The sequence below is a fragment of the Asterias amurensis genome, chromosome 10 (genome assembly GCF_032118995.1).
Source record: "Asterias amurensis chromosome 10, ASM3211899v1".
In the NCBI taxonomy this organism is placed as follows: Eukaryota; Metazoa; Echinodermata; class Asteroidea; order Forcipulatida; family Asteriidae; genus Asterias; species Asterias amurensis.
Window position 1 is genome coordinate 17,895,095 of NC_092657.1, and position 22,328 is coordinate 17,917,422.

The following is a 22,328-nucleotide window of genomic DNA, read 5'->3' on the forward strand; positions in this document are numbered from 1 at the left end:
ATGGCCAACTGTGGATTTGAAGGCATCTTTCAACCATGCAGTTTAGTAATGATTGCTTGTGTACTACTAATCATTGGACGAGTCGGAGCTAATACTACGGGTGACGCGTGCGAGGTTTGCGACTGTGATAGTCAGCCATTCGCAGTTAACTGCAACAACAAAGGATTGACCGAGCTACCAATCGGCATACCAAACGATACAGCCAAATTGTAAGTAGTCTTTCTCTAGATTTTGCTGGTTCATGCTGTGTTTGGATTTATGGGTAGTTTTATTTTGTACTATTGGGTTGGCTTGTGCGTAAAGCGCTCGCCTCTCTCACCAAGGTGACCCCGGTTCGACTCCCGGTCGGGGCCATGTGTGAGTTGAGTTGTGCGTTGGTTCTCTGCTGTGCCACGAGGGTTTTCCAGACTATCCGGTTTTCCTCCCTCAGGAAAAAATCAAACACTTTCGATCTTGGCTGTGCTCCGTGGTCATAATGGGTTGATGTGGCTGGCAGCTGAATGCGCCCTTGCATGCCTGCTTCTCGAAAATGTTGTAGCCGCATCCTTCGCAATTCAGCTCTTAGCTGCGAGTAAGGACGATTAGCCCCCCAAATTATTATTAAATTAATTCAGGTGGACATTTTAGAAATCCAGAAAAAAATAACAATTCGTAGGAATTAGCAAATGAACAACGGGTAATCAGTGGTTTTACCCATATGCACCGATGTGTGTTAGCAGCTTTTCTTTAGCACTGTGATGGTGCATTACATTCCTTTAAAGCACTATGTTCAGTTTAGCATAATATCGTCTTTTTCACGACACACAATCATCATTCAATTTAGCAAAGCTGGTTCGACCGGAGACTGTACCGATTTTTTCCTTCAATTTCGTAAAGAGGCATTCAATTCCGCTGAATGAAAATTCAAATAAGTACGACTAAAGAAATACGAACAAACATATTATAAACTGTATTGGGCAACTGTTTTGTACCTTCACTATTTATTTTTACCCCCTAAATGTCGGTGAAAAGTTGTTCTGACACTGACAGTCTTTGACACAAACGGAATTGGTAATTACTCAAAATAAATATTAGAATAAAACTTTACTTGGTAACGAGTAATGGGGACAGGTTGATAGTATAAAACATTGTGAGAAACGGCTCCCTCTGAAGTGAAGTAGATTTCGAGAAAGTAGTAATTTTCCACTTATTTGATTTCGAGACCTACCTCAGATTTAGAATTTGAGTTCTCGAAATCAACCATCTAAAATCACACGACTTCGTGTGACAAGTGTTTTTTCCCCTCTTTATTACGACCATTCAGCTCAAATTTTCACAGGTTTGTTATTTTATGCATATGTTAAGATACACCAAGTGAGAAGACTGGTCTTTGACAATTCCCAATAGTGTCTAATGTCTTTAAGGACGACCGAGAACAAGTTCACCATCAAATCGCATTACCTGACATTTCGTTTCTCCATACTGCTTTGTTCCCTGAACAAAAGAACACTTTGTGGGGTGACGCTCTAGCTCTAAAAATAGTCAGATTTATCCAGTTTCGTTTTCGTCGGTACAATAGAAGCTGATACAATGGGATTATGATGTATTACTTTGCCGGGGTTTACTCGCACCATGGCCCTTTTCGAAACCACGGCTTCGGTTCTAGACTCGGCTTAGGCTGGATTGAGTAAACATGCTCAGGGCTTCAGACGGCAAGTAGCCCAACTCAAAGCCAAAGCCGTGGTTTCGTAAAGGGCCTATGGCACGCTGTGATGGGTGACAGGCTGACATTCCATACCCGGTATAATAACAACTCGCTTGTTCCTTGTACGGGGTTGTTGAAACTTCAGTTCGTTTCCTGTAAACTTCCTGCATATCCCCCATCCTTCTATCTAGACTATTTTAAGAGCTGTTGATCATATAAATCATTGTAATTTGTTCACGAATTGGATTTCGCGAACGTAGATTAGATTTTGAGGTCCCGAAATCAAGCATTTGAAGCACAACATTTTGTGTGACACGGGTGTTTTTTCTTCTATTGGTATCTGGAAACGTTGACGACCAATTGAGCTCATGTTTTCACAGGTTTGTTATTTTATGCATGTGTTGAGATACACCAAGTGAGAAGACTGGTCTGTCTGTGCCATAATCAAAGGTGTCCAGTCAGGGGCGTCAATCCGTCGTGTGGGGGGACATAACATTTACGGCGTGGGGTCCGGGGCCCGCTGTAGGGCCCCGGATTTTTTTTTTTTTGCCCGTAGATGCTCTCTGGTGCAATCTAGTGAATCTGAGGGGTGATGTGCCCCCCTCTCAGATGTTGGAATTTAATGCCTATTTCAAGCTATGATGCACCTATTCTTGCTATCATGGTTATTGTACCTAAAAAGCAACTGAATTATAGCTTCGTTATATCAATATTGTTTCTGCATTCTAATGCTCAGACGGCGTTTCATCCCTATCATCACCAGACCTAAGACACAAGTTCTATGGGGCAAATCTGTCAGAATGGAACAGAACATCTGTAAAATGTGAGCAGCAGTAGAAACTTTTGGGTTGACAGCATCTCCAAGTGCGGACCTATGAACCAAGTTTTAGGGGGGAAATCTGTCCAAGAGTGAGCTCAGGGGTGCGAAATCTTTACGGCATGGGTCCGGGCCCGCTTAAGGGCCCGGGAAAAATTTGCATTCTAGATGCTCTGTGGTGCAATCTTAGGCCAATAAAAGGCATACAGAACGGAACAGAACATCTGTAAAATGTGAGCAGCAGTAAAACCTTTTGGGTTGACAGCATCTTCAAGTGCGGATCTATGAACCAAGTTTTAGGGGAAAATACTGTCAAGTGGTGAGCACGTGAGTGTAAAACCTTTACGGCATGGGTTCGGGCCCGCTCAAGGTCCCGGGAAAACTTTGTATTTTTAGATGCTCTGTGGTGCAATCTTTAGGCCATTTAGCGGCCAAATGGCAAACGAAACAGAACAATGAGCTGTGTGAATATTTGTGTTCCAGTGCTCCACAGTTCCCTCAGTGCAAAACACGATTTTCATAATAAAGGTGGTCAAACGACACGGGGAACATTGATACTGTGTCCCCCACCCTTCGAAAGTGGGGTGGAGGTGGGGTGGGGTGGGGTGGGGTGGGGTGGGCTTGGGTGGGGTGGGGTGGATGGGGTACACGTCCCTTCCACTCTTTCAAGGGGGAGGTGCAAATCTGTCAACGATGGAGCATGCGTGCGAGAATCCTTTACGGCCTGGGGTGCGGGCCCGATTAAGGGCCCGGGAAAATTTTGCATTTTAGATGCTCTGTGATGCAATCTAGGGCCAATTTTGAGAAGTGATATTGTGTCATCCTTTGCCCACAGGATTAATGCCCATATAGGGACACAGGGTTTCGTCTTACACAGTGCAAAACTTGGGCTGCATGATAAAGGTGGTCAAAAAGGTGGGGGGGGGGGGGGACATTTGATATTGTGTCCCCCACCCTCCAAAAGGTGGGGGGGGGGGACATGTCCCCCTGGTTCCCCCCCCCCCCTGATTGACGCCCATGTGTCCAGTGTCTCTAAGCGCTCGAACAAAATTATTGATTTGTGTACTCAAAATTGATGTTTGTTACTGCAAAATAAATCCACGGCCAGGCAAAGCCTGTTGTATTGAGGCAAACGCCGCTCTTTCTATGAATAGAATGTGCGGGCCAGAAAACGACTAAGGGACAAAATAATGTTTCAAGAAAAAATAGGCAGTAAATTTGAGGTGCGTATGGTGATGGGAAGATTGTTCCCCCTATAATTTATGTAATCATTTTGAATTGTATTGCAGAGACCTTGGTGGGAACTTCTTGCGAGAGATTCCGGAGGATTGGTTGTTACAGTTTCCTCGACTCATTTCCCTGTAAGTATTGCATCTAAGGTAAAAACAAACGTATCAAAGTATGCCAGTATGTTGATATAGACCTACATGCCTATAAGTTCCGAAAGTTTTTCACATACAACGCAACAAAGTTTTGTTTGTGTGTGAACGCATTTCAACACCCTATAACTGTGTGAATTTGTGAACTTATTGTGTTTTCAGGGGCCAATTTCATAGAGCTGCTTAAGCGAAAAAAATGCTTAAGCACGAAAATAGCTCGCTCGTTTTACACATGTTACTGGCCAAAATTTCATGCCATATACATTGCTTGTGACTGGTATTTAGCTGTTCTTTACTTAGCATAACAATTAAGTTGAGTCTTGGCCGGTAATCTGATTTTACAAAGCAAGGATTTTTTTTTGCTTAAGCAAAATTGTGTGCTTAAGCAGCTCTATGAAATTGGGCCCAGGTCTACACTTCCTACACACCTAAGAAACACAACAACATACGAGTAGGCAAACGGCACTGACATTAGTGTTTGAATATTTAAAGTATTGTGTAGTAAAAATTGTATATAAAATATGAAATTAAATAAGAGGCAAACTGGTTATACAAAAATAGGTGGAATAGTAAAACCACTCCCTAAACTTGAAAACGAGGTGTTTCAGGGAGAAACTTACTTTTTTTTCTTTAAAGATGATCTACAAATTTTGCATGTTTTCACTGGGCAGGGGTTAAGGCAGATTGCTTGGTTTGACATAGTTTCACTTTATATATTTTGCACTTTGTTTATTTCCTTTATTTACCTAGGGTGAGCCAAATCAGTAAAAAAATAACCGGTTTCCATTTGAGCCCTGCATAGTAACATTGTAAAAAACAAATACATTAAAATATTAGAGAGTAAACATACATAATCACATTATACAACTAAAAGTCATAAACTAAGCGTAAAATGTCTAAGAATGTAAACGGAAAATTATAAGCAAAATAAACAAAAATGAAGAGTGAAAATAATTACTAGCGTAAAATCAACAGAAACTGTCACAATAAAGGAGGTTAACAAAACAGACCAGCGGCTTTCCAAACAAAAGAGACCGGTCCCTTCAAATCAAATTAATTGTGATTTAGATGAATGCACAATAATAAAAGGCGGGAAAGAAGTACGAAGTAAAGAGCAACTCACAATTTATGTACCGAGTTTACTATAAATTAAGCGATTAAGAATTTAAAAACTGACAGAGACTCAATTATCCTCAGACTTACTTGCAGATCGTTCCACATTTAGGCCTCAGAAAAGGCAAAGCTTGAGCACTAGCCTTGCTCAAGGCAGTCGAATTTTTCACTCCGAAAAAAGACCGCCGCTGTATAAAAACCCAGCCGTATCCACTGTGCGTAAAACCCAGCCGTATTCACTGTGCGTAACATCGCACGACACGATGCCCCCGTACACTATCCGCATGCGGAGGCTGTCAGGCCGACAGCCTTGTAGGATCTGTGTTGAAGCCACTGACCTCATTACTATAATAAGCGAAGAGTTCCCACGGTCAGCTCATTACCATAATGCCCGCGAAAGACGAGACATGTTTACCTCACACACCACCACCACGGACGCATGATAGGGTCCAAAGGTCGTGATAAGGGAAGTGCGTGATTGGACGTAAAAATGAATAATTCATTTGCCTCACATCCTGTGTTGTCTGATAGGTCTGACGAACGATATACATATTCATGAGCTGCATACTAGCATATCCTCGAGCCCCCCCAATTTCGTCCACTATTGGAATTTTTTCAATACAACACATTAAAACGGGAAGATACAAATCCGACAAGGCTGTCGGCCTGACGGCCTCCGCATGCGGTTAGTGGTGTACGAGTGCGATGACTTGTGTGAACAGTATTCGTGCGATGTGACAGTGTGTATACGGGTGGGTCATTCGGTGTGATCGCACACACCATGCACAGAGTATACGGCGGGTGGGTTTACAGCTGCGTCTTTTCGGAGCGAATAATGCGACTGCCTTGAGCAAGGCTACTTGAGCACAAGCTTTCTTCCTTGGCCATTGGTACTCTCAGAGTAACGTTGTCATTTATATACTTTCACTTTGTGTATTTTTATATTTCTATACTCACATTTTATGTATTTTGCATTTCTATACTTTCACTTTATGTATTTTTTATTTCAGGGATGTATCACGCAATTCAATTTCGGGGCCTTTTCGTGTACCACCATTTCTTAAAATCCTGTAAGTTTAAAGTTAAATTAATTTCTTGTTCATATTCACTCTTGTTATATAAATAAATCCAAAAATAGTCAATGGCCTGACGTTTCGACCCTAGCAGAGTCTTTCTCGAAGGCTAAATGACAACACAACAAACATGAACAGGTAACTTCACTGCTTATGTTTCACTTAGTTACCTGTTCATGTTTGTTGTGTTGTCATTTAGCCTTCGAGAAAGACTCTGCTAGGGTCGAAACGTCAGGCCATTAACTATTTTTTGCATTTATACTCTCGGTCCATTTGGTTGGTAAGTTGTTTGCAACAGCTAATTTTTTTTTCTCATAAATAAATCAAACCAGTATATTTCAAAGTTTTTCATAATAAAAAAAAAACAAAAAAAAAAATACTCCAGAACTTGTTAAGGTTTTTTTTCGTGTGTGTGTCAGAAATCCAAGCATTTTGTCACCATTATTATTTGTTTTTTACCGTGGAACATAAGATCTCATGCCTTACGTGCCTTACACCACCATTGCGTGAAGTGTTGCCGTTAGTCGTCCATTACTCGTAACGATATTAACCCTAGGCAGACCCCCTATGATTTGCCCTGACGTGTTTAGAAATTCGGTGACAAGAAAGATAATTTAAACACAATTTAAATCACATTGGTGCCTTTAATTTGCAATAAAATTTTCTCGAAGATTGTAATTTGGTTTCCAATTTATGTGGAGCGAGTTTTATTTTCATTGTTTGGTAACAGATCTGCTGGATACAACCAGTTGCAAGATATAACAATGATGATGGCAACCGGATTAAGGTTACAAATTGCGTAAGTATCTTATTTACTGGGAACAAAAAGTAAGATTTAAATTTCCGGTCTCTTTAGTTTATGTTGTTCCGAAAATACAAATAATCTCAATTATTAAATAATGATTATGGTAGATGGAAATTACATGCGTTCCTTTCTTTTCCAAGATTCTTTTCTTATTTCCGGATGATCCAGATATCAGAAAAACAGAGCGCCCTCCTACGTTCGTTACAAGAGTAGGAACACCTGGGCGAACCCCTGCTCTTTTCGATAAGTGCACTTGGTTCTTTTACATGCGTAACACAACACATGTGACTATCGGCTTTACGTCCCATCCGAAGGACGAAGCAATGGTTAAGTGTCTTGCTTAAGGACACAAGTGTCATGGCTTGGGATTTGAACCCACACTCTGATGACCAGAAACACCAGACTTTGAGTTCGGTGCTCTTAACCACTCGGCTACGACATATCCTCTAAATAACTTAGAGCAGCTTCGACTTCTGGCTTTGACGTACCAAAATGCAATAATGAGCGCCACAGAAAATCCACACTACCCTCAAAAGCCAGAATCATGAAATAAATTATTGGGTTGGTGGGTAAATTTTGTGTATGTATAGATGTATGCCTTTTGCCTGCATGTTGATACTCTTTGTTTTTTAGTTGCATGTTTTGTTTTACAATTTTTGTGACTAATTTCTATTTTCTTAAAAATAAAACTGTGTGGGTTTGTATAGATTTTGGTAATTCCATTTTTCTCAGATCTGTAAAAACTTTATAAATTTGAATGTTGTCGACCTTTTGCTTGTTTTTAATTAAGATTTAGTAAACCTACATAAAAATTATTATTATTATTATTATTTTTAAAATTAATGTTTCTTTTTTTTTACCCAGAGATTTCATAATGAACGAGGTTGAAGTTCTTCGAACGAACACATTTACAAAGTGCACCGAGTTAATGGAAATGTAAGATTTATTTATTTATCAATCTGATCCTTTTCTTGTTTTAAAGGCACTGGATACTATTTGTCTTTTCTCAAAACAGTTAGCATACAACCTTGTTAAAGGAACACGTTGCCTTGAATCGGTCGAGTTGGCCTTTGAAAAGCGTTTATAACCGTTTGTTATAAAATGCATATGGGTAGAAAGATGTTGTAAAAGTAAAATACAATGATCCACACAAACATGCCTCGAAATTGCACGGTTTTCCTTTTACCTCGTCGACTAACACGGTCGGCCATTTATGGGAGTCAAATTTTTGACTCCCATAAATGGCCGACCGTGTTAGTTCGCACAGTAAAAGGAAAACCGTGCAATATCGAGGCAAACTTGTGTGGATCATTGTATTCTACTTTTAAAACATCTTTCCAACCATATGAAAAAAACGGTTACAAACGCTTTTTATAGACCAACTCGTCCGATCCAAGGCAACGTGTTCCTTTAAAGTGCTAACACATATTGGTGTAAACAGGTAAAATCAAAATGAACATAATTTATTGAAGTCTAACAATGATTATATATACTGTTAATTAGTTTTTGTTCGTAACTATAGTATGCTGAACTGGAACAAGATATCCAAAATTGAACCAGAGGGTCTGGCTGTAGCTGAGTTCACAAAAATGTAAGTCTAGCATCAATTACTAAATGACCCTCAATTAGCTAATTTAAATACCGAATAAAAACATTTTAACTAAATTTCCAACATAATTGATTGATTTGCTTTTTTATACTGGTAGTTAGCGAAGCCGTTACTTAACTCATCTATGTTTTCTAATTCGCATTGTTTGTTTATTTATTAGTCCCTTTGTTTACTTCGCATACATGTTCTGCTTCAGCGTTATATATACCTTGTTTAACCATGCTTAAGCTTTTATGTAGTTATCTACTGTAGCAGTTAGTATTTATTTATTTGTCTATTTATTGCTGTTATCCTGTTTTGTTTCGTATTGTTGTAACGGGCACATCCACCACAAGCCTCAGCTTTTAGGATGATGCCTCCATGTGGAAATAATGATGTTATAATATTGATTGATTGAACATGTTTCATGAACATGTACAAATGTACATAACATTTGAGGCATTGCATGGTGAAGAATCAGTATTTATTTACTTCGCGGTAGAATACATAGCAAGACTATAGTGTTCTCTAAAGGACACTTACGTGATGACTTTTGTTTTTTGGTGGCGATTTATTTTGACGGCTTCTTTAAGCATATCTTTCTAACCATATACATTTCATAACAAACAGTTTCAAACGCTTTCCAAAGACCAACTCGTCCAAACCATTTCAAAACTTATTTTACGTACTTCACTGCTTATGTTTTACTTAGTTACATGTTTGTTGTGCTGTCATTTAGCCTTCGCGAAAGACTCTGCTAGGGTCGAAACGTCAAGTCATTCACTATTTTTTTGCATTTATATCATCGGTCCATTTGGTTGGTAAGTTGTTTGCAACAGCTCATTCTTTGCTTCAATAAGTGTATACAAACGTTCAGAGTGTTTAAACAAAGTCGACTGAACAAGAAAGCAAACCCTTTTTTAACGAGCATGGTCCTGTAACAAAAGAATAAGTAAAAAAAAAAAAAAAAAAATAATAATAAATCGGACCCTTGTGCGCAACCTCCGTTTCAACTTTAATAATTTGTGTATACTTTCTCAGCTAAATAATTTCTCTCTGTTTGTATAAACAATAAAACTTTAACATGTTTCATGTTCTCTTTTTCTTTGACAGAAGATTGAACGAAAACCGAATAACAGAGCTAAGTCTAGCTATGTTTGGTGGTAGACGCTACAAAACATTGTAATTAAACAAAACATCATAATGGACCCTTCCCATGAAATATGCTAAATACATTCACGCATGCGTACAGACCCTGTTGGTTGGCAAACGCCATAGAGTTGTGCACTAAGCAGACGCGCAATCGCGTCTGCGTCACGCACCCATTAGCCGTGTACAAAACAGCGCGATGTTCCCTCATTCTGCCAACCAAAACGTTAGTGCGCACGCGCTACGTGCAATTTACATATTTCATGGGAAGGGTCTATGGGAAACTTTAGACTATCTGCCAATCACCAAGAGAGGGCGCTCTTCACCAGGTAATGTCAACAACTTTGGAATAGGAGAAGCACGAGTGACGGTCACTGATGACAGCAAATACCTTGTGTTTTGCGTGTTTTTGATTTTGTATTTTAGATTTAGCCAAACTGTATGTTGTTTTTCATAAGACATTGCCAGCATAAACCAAACTGTTCTGGAACAGGACGTACTGGACACGAGTTCCCCAAGGATAACAAGCGGGTGTGCATGAGTTTTGGGGATTGTTTCTTCTAAGTTCTAGAATAATTAGCAAATATTCCAAAATGCTGACCTACCAAAACTTGAGTAGAAATCTGAAGTTTAGTTGTATGACAATGCATCTGATTTAATTTTCAAGAGGCTGAGAAAGTTCTATATATTTTTTGAGTATTTTTGAATTTTTAGCATTAACCATTGTTTGCTATAGGAGTTGTGCACCCTTACCTGGTAGGTCTGCTGCCCTCTAGTGACAGAGCTTTCAAAAAGTCTCCCATTGTCACAATAGGCATTTGGCACCTTTGGTAATTGTCAAAGACCAGTCTTCTTACTTGGTGTACCTCAACATATGCATACAATAACAAACCTGTGAAAATTCGAACTCAATTGTTCGCCGAAGCTCCTTGAGAATAATGGAAGAAAAACACCCGTGTCAAACATAATGTGTGTTTTTAGATGCTTGAATTCGAGACTGGAATAAACCAAAATAACTCAAGAGTTTAAGAACTAAGAGTCCGTAAAAACGCATGCCTCCAGGTTTCGAACTGGGGTCCAAGAAAGACAAAGCTGAGCCAACATGAATGCCTGTAATGTAACTATCTTGTCCTACTGTCATTCGTTGTAATAGTTATTGATGTGAGATGTGTTTAATAGACGATGTGACCTCTGACGTCACTCGAAAACCATAACATGATTCGCGCGCATACCGCAGGTCAAAACCTTTGTGTTTTGGCAGCCAGCTAGAAAGTACACGCAATCTTACCATGATGTTTACGCGTCTTTTTGCCCGGCGAAACATGACGTGTACAGTGTTTTTTTCAACAGAGGGCGGTTTGAATGTAAACATAGGTCACATCGTCTGTAGGATTTGAGGCATTGCATGCTGTATATCAATATATATTTGGTTTGCGGTAACACCATGTGTGTATCTACTGCTTTTTAACCACTACCAGGCGGAAGGTATAGAAATCTGGCCAGGACTGCTACTTTAGCTAATAGGATAGTAACTAATTTGCTATACATTCCGCCCGGGTAGTAGTTAAAAAGCAGGACAGTTCTTTTCGGAACTGAGAAGTCTCCCGAACATTCAAAAAATCTACTCCGTGGTAGTAGAATAAAGAAAGACAGTTCTCTAAGAACAATCTCTACTTAGTATCTGGCAAGTAGATACACTCATGGTGCTACCGCAAACCAAATTAAGACAGCAAAACAAAGTAACGCGGCTGTTGTAAAAGCACCTATAACTTGTTACTTGTTACTCGTATTCTAAAAATGAAAATACCAGGAGACGGAAAACTTAATTATGGCGATTTTGACACATCGGAATTGTTGTCGTTGTACGTGCTTACAGTTGAAAAGTGCACACTTCCATTGGACAAGAGCAGATTTTCAAAATTCCCGCTATTAGCTTCACGCTGAATCAGAGGACAGATCAATCATGTCAATAGGAGTTACTGCAACAATGGACATTGACACTTTTCACATGTAATCACATAACGCGACAACAATACGCGACCGATTGAAACAAACAAGGTGTCAAAATCACTGTAATAAAATAGTCCGTCTCCTGGTATTTTCATTTTCAGAATACGCATAACAAGTTTAAAATTATAGGTGCTTTTATAACAGCCGCGTTACTTTTTGTTTGCTGTCTTTATATATTGATGTGTAATTACACAAATTTATCGTATATTTTAGAGACATCTTGAGGAATCGTTTGACACGGATAGAGAGCTACACATTAGGAGGTTTTACGAATAGACTGTAAGTGGTTTACTACACAGGCTTTTAATGGGCGCGTTCGTTTAGCTTCCCTGGGTCGACCCCGGTCTGCCCCGGTAAGTTCGAATAGCTTTGACGGGGCTCCCTCGTCGCCATTTTGTTTTCCTCCAAACGACATTGCAATGATTTGGTAAAAGAGCAGGCCAATTTCATTATGACGTAATCTGACGGAAAGAGCCAATCACAGCGGCAGGGTAAACAAATATTCGCACCCGGGTCATCCCCCAGTGCCCTGCTTGTGGAGTGGGTCACTTGGGGTGACCTGAGGTGCATGCCGTCACCAGGAGAGGGCGAGTGTGATCGTCCGATTAGCTCTTGTCAGGGGTTCACCCGAGTGAGCACCGCGGGGTCGACCCAGGGAAGCTTATCGAACGCACCCATTATAAATATTTTTGTTTTGGACGACAAGTGGTTGTGTGCTTTCATGCTTAAATTCGAGACCACTCAAAAACTACGTACCTTTTAGCGTCATGCTATTATGCTATGAAAATGTGGCGAAAGGGGACCTAAAATAAGAACAACTTTGAAACTATGGGTGCGTTTAATTACCTTCCCAGGGTCGACCCCGATCGAGCTTTGGTGTCACTCCAGGGGCTCACCCGGATCCGTCCCAAGTGCCGTGCTTGTGCAGTGGGTCACTTGGGGTGGCCCAAGATGCTTGACATCACCACGAGAGGGTGAGTGATCGTTCGGCTAGCTCTTGTCATCAGGGGCTCACCCGAGTGAGCACCGCGGGGTCAACACAGGGAAGCTAATCGAACGCACCCTAAACAACAACTTATTGTAGTACACATTGTTTACTAAAAAACTGTAAAAGACAATTGCATCCTTTTCCATACTGTTCGTTTTTTTTACCCTGATACTGTGGTCTTATAACCCGACTTTTCTTTCCACTGCAGACGGCTCGATGGCAACAATTTACAGGAACTTCCAGATGATCTATTTACATATAAGACAGATTCTGAACGGCCTGTTTATGACATGTGAGTTTTTTGGCTTTTCTGAAGTCTTTTGTTTTTGTTTTTGAGAAAACTTTTTGTTTTGCTTAGAGCATTAAAGGCAGTGGACACTATTGGTAAATACTCAAAACAATTATTTGCATAAAACCTTACTTGGTAACGAGGAATGTGGAGCTGTTGATAGTATAACACATTGTGAGAAACGGCTTCAACGAATTTGATTTCGAGACCTTAGGTCTTGAGGTCTCAAAATCAAGCATCTGAAAGCACACAACATCTTTCATTATTATCTCGCAACTTCGACGACCAATTAATTGAGCTCTAGTTTTTACAGGTTTGTTATTTGTTGCATATTATGTTGAAATACACCGAGTGAGACAATAACCAGTAGTATCGTTGCCAATAATCAATAGTGTCCAGTGTCTTTAATACTTACAAATTCATTCACAAAAATACATCTGGATTGTTGAAGATCATGAACTAAACGATTCTTTTTTTTTTTACAAATCAAAAATTATGTATGATGTTACTTACATATAACATGATTCGCGCGCACACCGTCGGGCAAAACCTTTGTGTTTTGGCAGCCAGCTAGAAAGTGTATGCAATCTTACCATGACTACGTGTCTTTTTGCCCGGAGAAACATGACGTATACAGTGTTTTTATTACAGAGGGCGGTTTAAATGTAAACATAGGTCGTATCGTCGTATGGACAAAACCAAAATGAATATTCTTTATCCCCGATGCAAATGTAACATCTAATAAAATAAGTCGTCACAGTACCCGCTGCTAAAACAAATTATTCGAGCTGTCTCTAGCTACCAGGCAGTGTCGGTGGTCTAGTTGGTAAGACACTGCTGTAATACACATGTGATTTATTTGCAAAGAACTCGGTAAAGTAGTAGTGAGTGTACAGTGCTAACACACATCGATGCAAGAGTGAAACCAAACAGAAAAGACCTGAAGGCATCTTAAACACTACTCAAACGGATCAAACTACTATTGTTATTATTGTGGAAGTGTCGCGGCCGAGCGGTTAAGATTCTGCACCGGATTCAAACTCCAGTGTTTCTGATCAGCAGAGTGTGGGTTCGAGTCCCAATTGTGACACTGTCCTTGAAAGAGACACTTAACCATTGCTTTGTCCAATTTGGATTGGACGTAAAGTCGTTGGTCTCATGTGATTTGTAACGCATGTAAAATAACCCAGTGCACTTAGCGACAGGGAAAAGGGGTTAAGGTGTTCGTTTAAAACACCTTGTAAACCCTATTTATAAGGTGCTTCATAATTGGGTCTCATAATTCATATCTTTCAATAACTTATAAAATTATTGTCTATAAATTTAGACAATAAGCGCCTTGAGTACCTTGTTGGTAGATGTGTGTGCTCTAAAACTTCAATATATTATTGTTGTTTTGATTGTTAGTAACAATTGCCCATTACCTATTAAGTGTTTAAAACTGGTCAACCTTTTAGCTCCTTTTAAAGGGACATTACAGATTTTGTTTTGCTAACAAAACAGTTGCTGGCAGTGTACGCGCTTTATGTAATACACCATAACAATAAACTGACAAACCTTTAGAAGTTTGAGATCAATCGGCCATCTGTGTCACGAGATATTAGTGAAAAACCGATTACACATTTTGCTTTGCATCGATGCCAAAACAAAATTGAATAAAACGCTTACTAAACTCCAAACGATAAATTAGACTATTTATTTCTCATCAAAAATATGAAATTTCAGAGAAAAATATTTCAAGGGATCATCATCATAAATTATACAATGTAAGTTTGATGTAAATCTGTGTTCTTCACGATTTGTTTTCTTATCAATTATGTAACGTTCCTTTAAATATATTTGTATACTGTAGATGTTCTGGTGCAATTCAACCATATCGGTTGTCATACTGTTCGTTCCTTTGTAAATATAAACATACAATATGGTCAAAATAAAATTGACCATTGTTAGTTACATCATGATGCAACTTGCTCTCTAATCCTACCCTTTCATGTCTCCCTGCATTGTTGTCGAACAATACTTTCACACTTTTATGGTCCAGTAACCCATCCTTTCATTCTAAACATCCTTTGTCCTCGCCACTTCACTACTATTGGTTAATAGCCACCTATATTGTCTCTGAAATAGAAACTTTGATTGGCTGTTAGTTTCCCACTTCTTTCTGGATCCTTTCCTTAATCCCTTTCCCCCTCTCTTTTTCTATAAATGGATATGTATTTGTTTGTACTTGTTTTATGCCTCTGAAGAAGGTCCGGATTGGATCGAAAGCTAAGGCCATCTACCCTATTCATTATAAAATATAATATAAATAATATAATATTGTTGTTGTTTACAGTTACCTCTCTAGCAACCCTATTCGAAAGATCTCTCCATTACTGTTCAGAGGTGTACACAGGGCCAATGTATTGTAAGTAAATATGTCTTTTTTTTTTTACTATAATAAAAATAATAATAATAATAATGCCAAAACTTATAAAGCGCCCTTATCATGTAAACATGCTCTAGGGCGCTGGACATGGAAATATGGACAAATTAAAAAAATAAGAAAACACGGAATTATAGCAACGGGAGGCAAAATTGAAAAAAACATTCAACCAGTTAGTAAACAAACTTAATAAATAGAAATCCTGAAGTATTAAAAACACAATTAGGTCTAAAACCTAAAATACAAAACATGATTAATACTATTAACATCACAGTCCAAAATTAGCATTTCAAGACGCAAATCATGTGGCAGTTGAATAGATTCCCTTACGGTACTGTTAAAGGCAGTGGACACTATTGGTAATTACTCAAAATAATTATTGGCGTTAAACCTTACTTGGTAACGAGTAAAAATGTGAAGAGGTTGATAGTATAAAACATTGAGAGAAATGGCTCCCTCTGTGGAAACAGTAGTATTCGAGAAAGAAATAGGCCTATTTTTCCACGAACTTGATTTGAAGACCTCATAATTAGAATTTGAGGTCTCGAAATTAACAATTTGAAGCCACGCAACTTTGTGTGACAAGGGTGTTTTTTTTCATAGTTTTTTTCGCAACCTCAACGACCAATTGAGCTCAAATTGCCACAGGTTTGTTATTTTATGCATATGTTGAGATACAGCAAGTGAGAAGACTAGTCTTTGACAATTACCAATAGTGTCCAATGTCTTTAAATAATTTCTGGAAAGTAGGGCTGAAGCTGTGATAAAAGCTTATAATAGGAAGAATCTTTACATGTGAGATCTTTTCTTCCACAGTAAAAAAACGGCCCCGGTTACCCCACCTGGAATTCACTGCCCGCTTTTGTATCCATCTCAGCCATTATAATGGGCAATTGTTAAAGGATTATTGACTCTGGGGGATTAATCCCAGCTTAAGGTTATGTCCATTGTTTGGTCTTTGGAAGGGAAGTTATGGTTGTGGACTTGACAACAATAGCCCAAAAGGGAAAAGTTTGAAGCTGGGCCAATACACCCAGTTGCTCGACTGGTTTTTTTGTTACCGTGGAAAAAAGGATATCACGCCCTTGATGTGTAATTTCAACAATTGGACAATGGTTAAACCGTTTATGTCAAGAACTATGTTCAGATGAAGTGGCATAACCCAAAACTACAATACATCGAACTCAGATTTTTTTCTCAAAATGTGGTACATGCATAGAGCTATATTAAATTGACAACATAGTCAATATATATAGCTCTTTGTATACGTTTAATGTACATTACTTTGAGTGACAACCAGCGGTTCTTTTTAGAACCATCCTACACATTTAGAGATAGTCATTACAGGGTGTTACCACATACCTTTCCATACATTTATTCTACCAAAGGCCGATGACCTCCTTACCAAGTTAGTGTTTCTTTCCTATGATTTCAAGAGTACCTACCACTGTGTACTCAACAAAAGAACTAATAGGTTCTGGGAGGGCACATCTTTTTTTTATGACAGTTTTTTTGAATTTTGAATTTTGCTCTTCCCCGGACGGCCTGTGCTTGTTTTATCGTTTTGTCCGAAGAAACAAAAAAATAAAATAAATAACGAAATATGGCAATGCATTGCACTGTCCCTCAATGCAAAGAACTGCAATCTAGTGCACTAAATTTAATGGTTTAAATCAATATCTGAATCTTTGAAAGCGTGAGTCGATGTTTGTGGAGTTTTTATTTGAGATTTGTTTTCCCTGTTCAGATCTTTTTCTGGAGACAAGCTGATTGATGAGTCACTACCAAAGGACTTATTGGTCAACATGACGGTGGTGTACTTGATGTAAGTAGTCGATGTAGCGATTCAAATGGATGATAACACTGGCTGACAAGCACTGACAAAATTGCTCTCAAACCAAGCAAAATAAAAAGTAACAAAACAAAAATAGTCTTTAAGTGGTCTTTAATCTGGCGATCGATAGTTCGCTGTTCTAGTTATACTATTATATTAATTTTGTTTTTTACCCATATACACCGATGTGTGTCAGCATTGTATACTCAGTACTTACCCGATTTATATGTAAAAAAAAAAACCACAGCCATATTACCCGAGTATTTATGCCTGTGATTTTTTTCCACAGAATTCGGGTATAAAGTACTGAGTAAACAGTGCTAACACACATCGGTGTATATGGGTAAAAACCAAAATTAATATCCTTTATCCCCGATGCAAATTTAACATATATTAAAGTTGGAAGGCCAGGTGTGGCGGTTTCAACTTCCCGCTGTGTTCAGTTTTCCGAATGACCAAATACGGTAGCATTCCGTCATGCGATGCCTGCGCACAGCAAGCGAAAGCAGTCCATTTTTAGTGCCGTATTGAGTCATCCGTTACCCCCCCCCCCGGTAGCTGTCATGGCGGCGTCCACGAGTCGAGTACAACTAACGGCAAACGCGTGGATCGTATGAGTTGTTTTTTATGCAAGCAGAGTGTGACCTGCCTAAAGTTGTACCCATGAATACATGTAAAGATTGGGCAAGAGATTATGTGACTACACAGAAAAGAATCGTAATAATAAACAATTTGGGGTCACTGCTGAGAGAACTACAGTACTCGCCAGGGTACTCGCGGCGGTATCTGACAGGTCACCCAGAAAACTGAACACGCCGGAAAGCTCAAACCGTTCGAACAACGTGCTGATATGTCTGACTACGTCACCCGGCAAACTGAACACGGCGGAAGACTGAAACCGCCACACCGGTCACACAGGCCTCGACAACGAGAACGAAAACGAGAATGTTAACAATGCACACCCTCGATTGGTTGAATAAGCGTGGGCGTATTCTGCGTGGAGCAATTCAACCAATAAAATGCTTTCTCTTTGCTTCGTGGACTTTATCGTTTTCGTTATCGCTGCAGTGTGGCTCGGCCTTTACATATCTCAATAATATGACAGTTTTTATATGGTTGTTACCTCGACAGCCCCTGTCCAATTTGTAAGCACTGTGTATAATGTCTGAAGAATTGTAACAAATACTTAAACGTTTTTGTTCTGCTTTTTTGTGTGTAGTGATTTATCGGTGAATGAGCTGTCAAGATTTCCCAGTGAACTTTTACGAACACAGGGCACACTTGAAGTACTCTACCTGCAAAATAATCGCATCACCGCTTTGGACGAAACCATGTTCAAAGGACTTCACTCTCTACAGTATCTGTAAGTTTTCTCCGAGGGTTGTGATAGCCTTTTGTCAAGCCCTTCGTGGCTTGGATATCTTTGTAGAGCCGCGGCGGACCCAAGCGACTGGAACGGGAGACCACACACGCGAGTGGCGAAGCCACGATGGCATTTTCCAACTTGTCTTGCGGTTTTGAGTATGAAACATGCATTAATGTGTGCTGACTCGCTGACCCCCGTCGCAATGGACCATTCCCGTGAAATATGCTAATCACATTCGCGCATGCGTACAGACGCTGTTGGTTGGTAAACTCCATAGAGTTGTGCACTAAGCAGACGCACAATCGCGTCTGCGTCACGCACCCATTAGCCGTTTACAAACAGCGCGATGTTCCCTCATTTTGCCAACCAAAATGTTAGCTCGAAGGCGCCATGTGCAATTAACATTTATCATTGGAAGGGTCTATTCTGATTGGTTTGGCCTTTTGCTACCAGTTGGGTAGCAAAAGTCGAGGTTTAAAGAAACACATAAGAAACTGCAAACAAGTTGGAAAATGCCATCGTGGCTTCGCCACTCGCGTGTGTAGTCTCACGTTCCAGTCGCTTGGGACCGCGGCTCAACGAAGCTGTCCAAGCCACGAGGCCTTGACAAAAAGTTGGGGTTTGGGTGGCTAGTTCTGATGTGTGACATGAGGGAGGACTTTATACAAATAATGACAATGCTAATAAGCCTCTTTTCAAGCATACACAACAATAAATCTTACCAAAATAATTACAAGTTGTCAACAACAAAATAATCATGTACAGTCGCTATCTTATTTTAAATTAAACATTATTAATTTCAAACACAGAACCCTTTATTCATAAATACCTCAGACAGTTTCGCTCTTCCTATTGGTGGAGAGCGCGTCACGTGGGTGTGTATAAACCTTTGTTTATGACCAGTAAAAAGTGTTGAAACATGGGCGTGACACGCGAGCTTAAACAATACAATGCAATACAATACAATTCAATGTTTTTTTTATATAGCGCCATTTAATTTAGACCACAGCGCTTTAGACAAACAACAGCAAGGCAGATAATACAACAAATGAACAATAAAGCAATAAACATACACTAAGGAAAAAGATGTTTTTTAAGTGCTTTCTTGAAAATAGGCAGTGAAATTGAGGTGCGTATTGTGATGGGAAGATGGTTCCACAGTCCTGGAGCGGCTAAGGAAAATGATTTATATGCAGCGGATTGAAGAGATTTGCTGCTTATTTTTTCTTTCAGCAAAACGGGTTTTGTCTGATGCAAGATATGCTGGTGCAAGTCCAATTAAGCATTTATAGCTTGCACCTGTGCTTATAAGACAGTTTCTTCATTCCTATTGGTCGAGAGCAACGGCCGGGACAGTTGTGCCAAATCACGCGATACGCGCGACGCGCACAGCATTCCCTTGTAAGGAGTTGTTTACCCGAGGGCGGCGGAGGGCCTTACCATTTCATAGCTGGAGGGGTGTTGTGTTGAAAGAAATCATTGAATAATTATGTTTGCATTTATTTTACTTTGTGGCCAAAAGTGTTGATGTTTTTTGACCGAAAAGGTATTTATGAATGGGAATCAAAGTGGCCAGGGGGTCGGTTTCACGAAGCTCTTCTTAACTTACGATACATCGTATGGTTTACGATGCATCGCGGCTCTGCGATGTATCGTAGCTCCGACGTACTGCATAAACGATTTCACGAAACGCGTCGTACGGACGACGCATCGCAACGCATTAAAAATGCCCTTTATATAAAACGCAGTTTTAGAACGAGGATGACCTTTTTGCACTACGGCTGTTATATGTCAAATACGCGTTGTAATAACGAAACAGCCGTTTAACAAGAGACGAAGAGAGGAGAAAGAAATGGCGCAGATGCGCAAAATGTGCAAGACACTTCGTGAACGCCGCCATGTTTGTTTATGTTTTTTCATGTTTGTTGAGCAAACGAATGGTGGCGCTAGACAGTTTGCTTTTACTGCTGAAGGGATTTTAATCACTGGCGTTTTGTCGAGTACATGTACTTGTGTAATTTACAGAAATAAATTAAAATTGTTCATGTAACAAGTAACAAATTAAACATTTCATCGATGCTTATTAATTTAAATTTACCTTTTGTGTCGTGTTCTAATTCAAATAAACCAACAATTCCATTTCGTGTAAAGCGATAGCGCCTGTAAATTTTATCGTCCGTTAATAATGTATCAAGTGGGCATCTTCGGTCACGAGATAACCTTTCTCGGCGTAATGCCCGCCCGGCTTCTCTGTCTAGAAGCAGCATTAACGCCATTTTGAGACTAGAGCAACGTGAGTTAAGACGATCCTTTGGGTGATCGTAAGTTACGATGTACCTTGGGTCGGTTTCACGAAGCTCTTCTTAACTTACGATGCATCGTATGGTTTACGATGCATCGCGGCTCTGCGATGTATCGTAGCTCCGACGAACTGCATAAACGATTTCACGAAACGCGTCGTACGGACGACGCATCGCAACGCATTGAAAATGCCCTTTATATAAAACGAAGTTTTAGAACGAGAATGACCTTTTTGCACTACGGCCGTTTTATGTCAAATACGCGTTGTAATAACGAAACAGCCGTTTAACAAGAGACGAAGAGAGGAGAAAGAAATGGCACAGACGCGCAAAATGTGCAAGACACTGCGTGAACGCCGCCATGTTTGTTTTAGTTTTTTTTCATGTTTTTTGAGCAAACGAATGGTGGCGCTAGACAGATTACTTTTACTGCTGAAGGGATTTTAATCACTGGCGTTTTGTCGAGTACATGTACTTGTGTAAGTTTACAGAAATAAATTAAAATTGTTCATGTAATAAATAACAAATTAAACATTTCATCGATGCTTATTAATTTAAATTAACCTTTTGTGTCGTGTTCTTATTCAACCCTTTCCAATAAACCAACAATTCCATTTCGTGTAAAGCGATAGCGCCTGTAAATTTCATCGTCCGTTAATAATGTATCAAGTGGGCATCTTCGGTCACGAAATAACCTTTCTCGGCGCAATGCCCGCCCGGCTTCTCTGTCTAGAAGCAGCATTAACGCCATTTGAGACTAGAGCAACGTGAGTTAAGACGACCCTTTGGGTGATCGTAAGTTACGATGTACCTTAGCTCGTTGTCAAGGAATTTGCGACGTCTAGAATGCATCGTAAGTTTCGTGAAATCGATGGGGGAGCACGTCGTAAGTTTACGACGCGTATACATCGTAACTAGAGCTACGACGCGTCGTAGCGCTTCGTGAAATCGACCCCTGGTTCTTGATAATATTTACCTCAACTTCGTCTCGGTAAAATTATCAAGAACCAGGCCTCGTTGGGATTAAACCACTATTTGAAAACCTCTTCACCACACATTGATTCCTGAGAACTTACTTCCTTAAAAGAAAACGACCCTTACAAAAGTAGCGCGGCATCACATTTTCAATAATAACAAATTGTGAACTAATGTTATAATATGAATGTTTAATTATACTACTACTATAGTTTGATTTCTTTGCAGATTCATTTATCAAAATCCGATTATGCAAATGGCAGACTTTCAGTTTTATGAGACAAGCCTCAGTTACCTGTAAGTAAACAATAAATTTAAGAGTGTTTTTGTAATTGTGTTAAAAAGGAGCTTTGTTCGATAGTGATAATAAGTTATTTTTTAAACCACAAAACATATTTTTAGGTGATGCTCGCCACGATCATAACTGACCTTATGTATCTAGAGTAAAGCCTTCCGATGAGGGTCAATCATGCAGTAACTACACAAGGAAATATCTGCTAACTAGATTCATACAACTACATTATACTGTTGGT

General features: G+C 39.5%; 1 protein-coding gene across 1 annotated transcript in view; it reads left to right on the forward strand.

Moving 5' to 3' along the window:
* LOC139942758 (uncharacterized) overlaps nucleotides 1-22,328 on the forward strand; it is a 28,826-nt gene continuing 6,498 nt past the window's right edge. The window contains exons 1-13 of the mRNA XM_071939549.1: nucleotides 1-209; nucleotides 3,791-3,862; nucleotides 6,004-6,063; nucleotides 6,797-6,865; nucleotides 7,736-7,807; nucleotides 8,394-8,462; nucleotides 9,573-9,641; nucleotides 11,832-11,897; nucleotides 12,815-12,898; nucleotides 15,231-15,302; nucleotides 17,068-17,145; nucleotides 18,374-18,517; nucleotides 22,024-22,092. Coding sequence (XP_071795650.1) covers nucleotides 1-209; nucleotides 3,791-3,862; nucleotides 6,004-6,063; nucleotides 6,797-6,865; nucleotides 7,736-7,807; nucleotides 8,394-8,462; nucleotides 9,573-9,641; nucleotides 11,832-11,897; nucleotides 12,815-12,898; nucleotides 15,231-15,302; nucleotides 17,068-17,145; nucleotides 18,374-18,517; nucleotides 22,024-22,092 — 1,133 coding nt within the window. The remainder of the gene's footprint in view (nucleotides 210-3,790; nucleotides 3,863-6,003; nucleotides 6,064-6,796; nucleotides 6,866-7,735; nucleotides 7,808-8,393; nucleotides 8,463-9,572; nucleotides 9,642-11,831; nucleotides 11,898-12,814; nucleotides 12,899-15,230; nucleotides 15,303-17,067; nucleotides 17,146-18,373; nucleotides 18,518-22,023; nucleotides 22,093-22,328) is intronic.